This window comes from Atta cephalotes (assembly GCF_000143395.1).
Source record: "Atta cephalotes unplaced genomic scaffold scaffold00018, whole genome shotgun sequence".
Taxonomy (NCBI): Eukaryota; Metazoa; Arthropoda; class Insecta; order Hymenoptera; family Formicidae; genus Atta; species Atta cephalotes.
Window position 1 is genome coordinate 102090 of NW_012130082.1, and position 5476 is coordinate 107565.

Below are 5476 nucleotides of genomic sequence, written 5' to 3' on the forward strand. Positions count from 1 at the left end.
CTCTCTCTCTCTCTCTCTCTCTCTCTCTCTCTCTCTCTCCCCTCCGTTACCTACATAGATTATTCATGAGAGATTCTCTCCCTTTTTCCTTTCCCTCACGCTGAAAGGATGGCGGAAATTCAGAGGAATGCCGAGACACGCGGCGACGGCGGCTTCCACATCCCATTTGCTTAATTTTACGCAGCTCTTTCCATCTTTTTTACTCCTCCTTCGCTTCTTTCCATCCGTGCGAAAGGTGTTACATTTATCTCTTGATTCGTTGCTCCACAAATATAAAAATTATTTAAATGAACTCGCGTGTCGCGCATGAGAAAATGTGAATTTTAATAACACGAAGAAGCAGATTTCATGAAAAATTTCAGGTGCGCTCGTATTTGCGTATCAATTTGTCGCGCTCACACCACATCGCGTTACGCGTTGTATCCATTCATGGATGTTAATCTAAATATAATGAAATAGCATGCTTTGTATGCTCCATTGAAAGCTTCTGTAGATAATTAATTTACAAATGGGGAGAGGAAAAAGTGCTGACAATCTGAAAACTGATTCAATATTATAACGGAATTGCTATTAAAAATGAGATTAAGCGCACTATTTGCGCGTATACATATAATAAAAATGTTCGCCTCTGTTGAATGGTAATTAAATCGACCGATTACATCGGTCTTTGTGACGTTAATCGGCAGAGTATTCGCATCACTCCCTGTTATTTTCCGTCGCACTCGTGCACGATAATTTCGACGATCCTTCAACGCGGACAAAGATTCAGATCGGCGATGAATAATTGAGAGTTGGTTTTTCCATGGCGGCGTGCCCGCCGATGACACACTCCGATTCACATTTCGCACGCGTTACATCCGTTTATCATGCCATGTCTGACGAGAGTATCTCCATGTCATCGTCCTCTTCTCTTTCTAACAATAAGTCTTTTTTCCCCTCTCGCACGTGTCTATCGATGTGTAGATACGGCGTGTTCGGGCGTGATAGCCGACAGTGAGTGACGTGCAATGCGGATGCATCGCACGGTCTAGTTAATCCTTTCCGCGCGAGGTAAAGCCTACCGGCGCGGCGCACGGCGCTTTATAATAAGCTCGAGCCGATTTAATAACATCTCCGCAACCGCCGGTGCAACGTCTCTCTTCAAGGCCCGCCGCCTTTCACAATCCGCTAGGGTTCGTCGATCTTCATCAGTGCACCGAACCCGCCTCCGGACAGGGGTGCCTATTAACCCTTTCTCGCGCGCTGTTATTGTCACGTTGATACATACGTTCCCGCATGAGGTTTATCATCATTCCCGGGTTTAATTTGTCGTTCGACGAAGTTGGAGATGTTGCGTTATCATTACGATGATGAAGATTTATCGATTATAAAATTTTTCTCTTATATCTTTGTTTCGCGAATTAATCTTATAAATATATAAAATACATGGGGGGAAGAAACAAGAGGGCGTGGCTTCCTTAAATTTAAAGAGTAAAAATAATTACAAAAATATTTATTTACGAATTATGCTTAACGAGTACTTACAAGAAATTAATTTTGAAAAGAAGAAAGAATTATATTAATATAAAATTATATTAATATAAAAACAAATCTAATAATCCACACTACTTGACTATTTTTTCCTTCCCCCGAATTAAAAAATTTCAACATTTGGCCCTTCTTAAACAAAAAATTCTGTTGGCTACGGCCCAGATAGAATATATTTTTTTTATACATCTGATTAAATTTACTTTTCTTAAAATTTTATTTTAACATAAATTTATTGAGTTTGATATGATTTTTTTCCAGACCTGTAAACTTTCGTGCTATGTATGAATTCGTCGATCTTCACCAGGATGGCGATCCTTACGGCAGCGGTCCGTGTTCTCGCATTTTCTACAGTCGGACTCGAGACCATTATTCAGATCGTAAGTTTCAAGGACCGCGCGACATATTCCTATATGGTCGTGGAGGATCGAAGAACATAAGGTAAGAGCTGTTATAAAAGCAAATTAGAGATATCTTTAAGTAAAAAAAGACATTCATTTGAATTTGCTTATCGAAATATGCATTGTTGTACAAGATTTTTATTAATTAATTTCAGTAATTGCCAAGTACGTGAATCTCGTGTATTGAAATTTATTATGAAATTTATAATATGATTGTGTAATAGCTTCTTTATTGATATTATTTATCTGTGATTAATTCATTCGCCGATACAGCGTTATAATGATAGTTAGATATTTATCGTCTATAATAAAATCGTATCGGTTTGGAATACCGTCATGAAAGCTAATACAACGATATAATGACGCCATTATGATATCGTCAACTCGTTATCATTTGTCAATTCATAGTCCATTATTAACAGGTCTACTATTAACAAACCGCATTGTGTCGTAGATCGGTTTGTCATAAATTGTATTATTCTTCCATATCTTCCTTTTATGATCGACGACTGGCATATTACGAAACTGAAGATAAGATTAAAATCGCAAACCCTACACGCTAAATGACGATTACAAAATGTACATGATGTGTATTGCTTAATCAAAAAGCCAAGTTTTATTATTTGTATTAGCTACTCTCTTATAAAAAAATTACATATGTAGATTAAAATGTTAAAATGTAAGTTTTTATTTACGAATATTATTATAAATCGATATTATGGAGTATTATCAGAATTATAAAACTTTTAAAGATGTTTTTTTATATTTGAAGACATAAAAAATATGTAAGATGCAATTTACAATTCCTAGTGATTCACTCTGTGTTTCGTATAATAAATTTATCGCAATTTATATTATTTTTCAAATCTTGAAATCTCGTGAAATTTTTACGTCGTTGCATATTATCGATGCATATTATCGAGATATATGAGGCAGAGATACGTAGCACGTACCTATGGGACGAACATATTATGCCTCGTCTTTGACGGTAAAGCCGCGCGTTCTTTTATTACTATTCACAGGATCGAATCTACAATCTCGATAAAATATCAGTTAGACTGCAGCTTTACGACATTCATAAAACGAACTTCACGCCGTTAAACCGAAGTCTTCTTGCTAGCAAATCAAAATTTCTGTCATATTGTCCGATATTACACACACAGCTATATTTTTATCTTACTTATTATTTTTTTACATAATACTTTAGAAATGCGGTAAATCATCTTGCATTAAAAAATCCTCTACTACAGAACATAAATTTGCAACTAAGTTTTCTAAACTGAAAGTTTTGTTCAAATAAATATTTATTCACTGAACTATTAAATCACTTCTATGTATATTTACGAGACAGTAAAATCGATTGTATTTGATCTTTTTAATACTGATATTTGCATTTACCAAGAAATTCATTTCCAATCTAAGTAATGAAAAGCAGGAATGTTCTCTGGCAAGATAATCCAACCGCGATATCCTAAAAGAGACCAGGAATACGGTAATGGTGGTTGTACGTTGCCATGATCCACCCCCTAGAATCACTTTGGTCGCTTTTCAATTAACGAGCGTCCAACCTTCGATGCTCCTCGTAATCTTCCTGCAGTATCGATCACTGAGCCGATTCCTTTGCCTGGTTGGCAAGGCATGTAGATTCGATTAAATACTGAAAGTGCAGGCCAGAACTGGTTTTGCAGCTGCGTGTACCGCTTCGAAGGAGAACACGACGAGGTGGTGAAGCTGAGGTTCAACAAGCTTCTCAATGGAAATCGCACCTGCCGCAACATTGGTAACTCTGATTTCAATAGGCTGCTCTGCGTTGACTCTGAGAACTTCTCGGTTAAGGTGCGTAATTGTAACTTCCAGTAATTGCAATTAGTTCTATGCTAACTCTATTGTATGTCTCTCGTGCGAAAATAAAATTTTACTATCGATATATCATAAAATTATTGATTTGTTTGAACTATTGTGTATACGGTTTTATAGATATTTGATATTACTTCAATTTGAACCTACAAAATTTGAAAACCTATATAAAAAAGAGGAATTGTTATGTATAGAACATTTTAAACAATAGCCTTTTGTGAGCTACGAATTATCTTGGAACAAATCATCTTGGAAAGTACGAGTTGGAAAGTTATATATAAGTTTATCAGTGATAAACTTAGAGATACAATAGAAGTTACATAGAAGTACTAACAGGTGGCTTTGATCGAGTAATTAACGGTGGCTTTGCGATAGCAAGTATCAGCAATCTCCGAATCCAAACACGGTAAACCGAAGTAAACCGACAGGCTTCAAAGTTTCTAAGTAGTCAATACCGACATGAATCAGACTCAGACGTGTACCACGATGTCTTATTAACTCGGTATTTAATAACGTAGATAAGACAGGTGGAATATGGTTTTGGAATCGTAATTCAACAAGATCTCGATTTATCAATTCGAGATTTTGTTTTTATGTGTATCCAAAGCATTTTTATTTAATAATTGCAAAACATTTTTAAAAAATAATAACAAGATCGCCCGAAATAATAACATTTATCTGAAATAGTTTCTTCATCGATGAAACGAACATATTGATTAAAAAATAATAAATTATGTGTATTTCGAGAATAAAGACGGTTAGATGCATCTGTCTACTGTCTGTTTATAGGTGCTTGATTTACCTTGGCCAAATGCGCCGCCCATCCAGCGAGATTGTCTCTGTTCGAATCGATCGTTACCCATCAATATCAAATCTACCTCTAATATTGCCGAGGTACATTTCAACATTCTATCTATGGACGCCTTGGATGATTACAACAATCTCTTCTTCGAGGGCACCTGGGACTTCGTCAAGACGATGCCTTGCATGCAGAAACGTAGAGTTAGAGGGCCGTCTGGTGAAATTAAATACACGCCACCAATCGACGATGACGAGGTAAACGAGATAAGCTTTAATGTTGTTCAAATTAATTTTTATTCATTAATCTTAAAAAAATATGAAGAGATAAATTATATTCGAAATCCATTTTCTCAATACATGGAAAACATTTAATAAACTACACTGAGAGAACAAAATGGTTGGAATAACCATAAATTAACTATAATTTATAGTCATTTTTTTGGGACAACCACAAAATAATTGTTTTGACCATATGAATTATAGCACTAACTTATGATTATAATAATCATAATATGTATTTAACTAATTGTATGGTAATCTTACACATAAATCATATTTACATATAATAAATTATATTAAAATGTTGTAATTATAATATATGTAAAGTTATTGTTACTATATAACATTATAACAACACTAACTATAAAAATGATATTCTTAAATAATTATTTTAACATGTAATTATAGTCACAAATATATTTTTCTCTTAGTATATATCGTTTAGTTTCAGGTTATGCTTAGAAATATTATAATATAAATAATTATAATTTTAAATACGCTCTTTAAAAATCTGCTATTTCAGTTTGTTAAAAAACATTGAAACAAAATAATAAATAAAAAATACTTTAATCATAAAAATTAGAAATTAAATGCCTATAATAGTCAAAGCT

The 5476-nt window shown here is 34.3% G+C and overlaps 1 protein-coding gene across 1 annotated transcript in view; it reads left to right on the top strand.

Moving 5' to 3' along the window:
- The window catches only part of LOC105618676, a 46513-nt gene that overhangs the window by 37957 nt on the left and 3080 nt on the right, over window positions 1-5476 (top strand). Inside the window, exons 9-11 of the mRNA XM_012200203.1 lie at window positions 1789-1968; window positions 3617-3764; window positions 4575-4841. Coding sequence (XP_012055593.1) covers window positions 1789-1968; window positions 3617-3764; window positions 4575-4841 — 595 coding nt within the window. The remainder of the gene's footprint in view (window positions 1-1788; window positions 1969-3616; window positions 3765-4574; window positions 4842-5476) is intronic.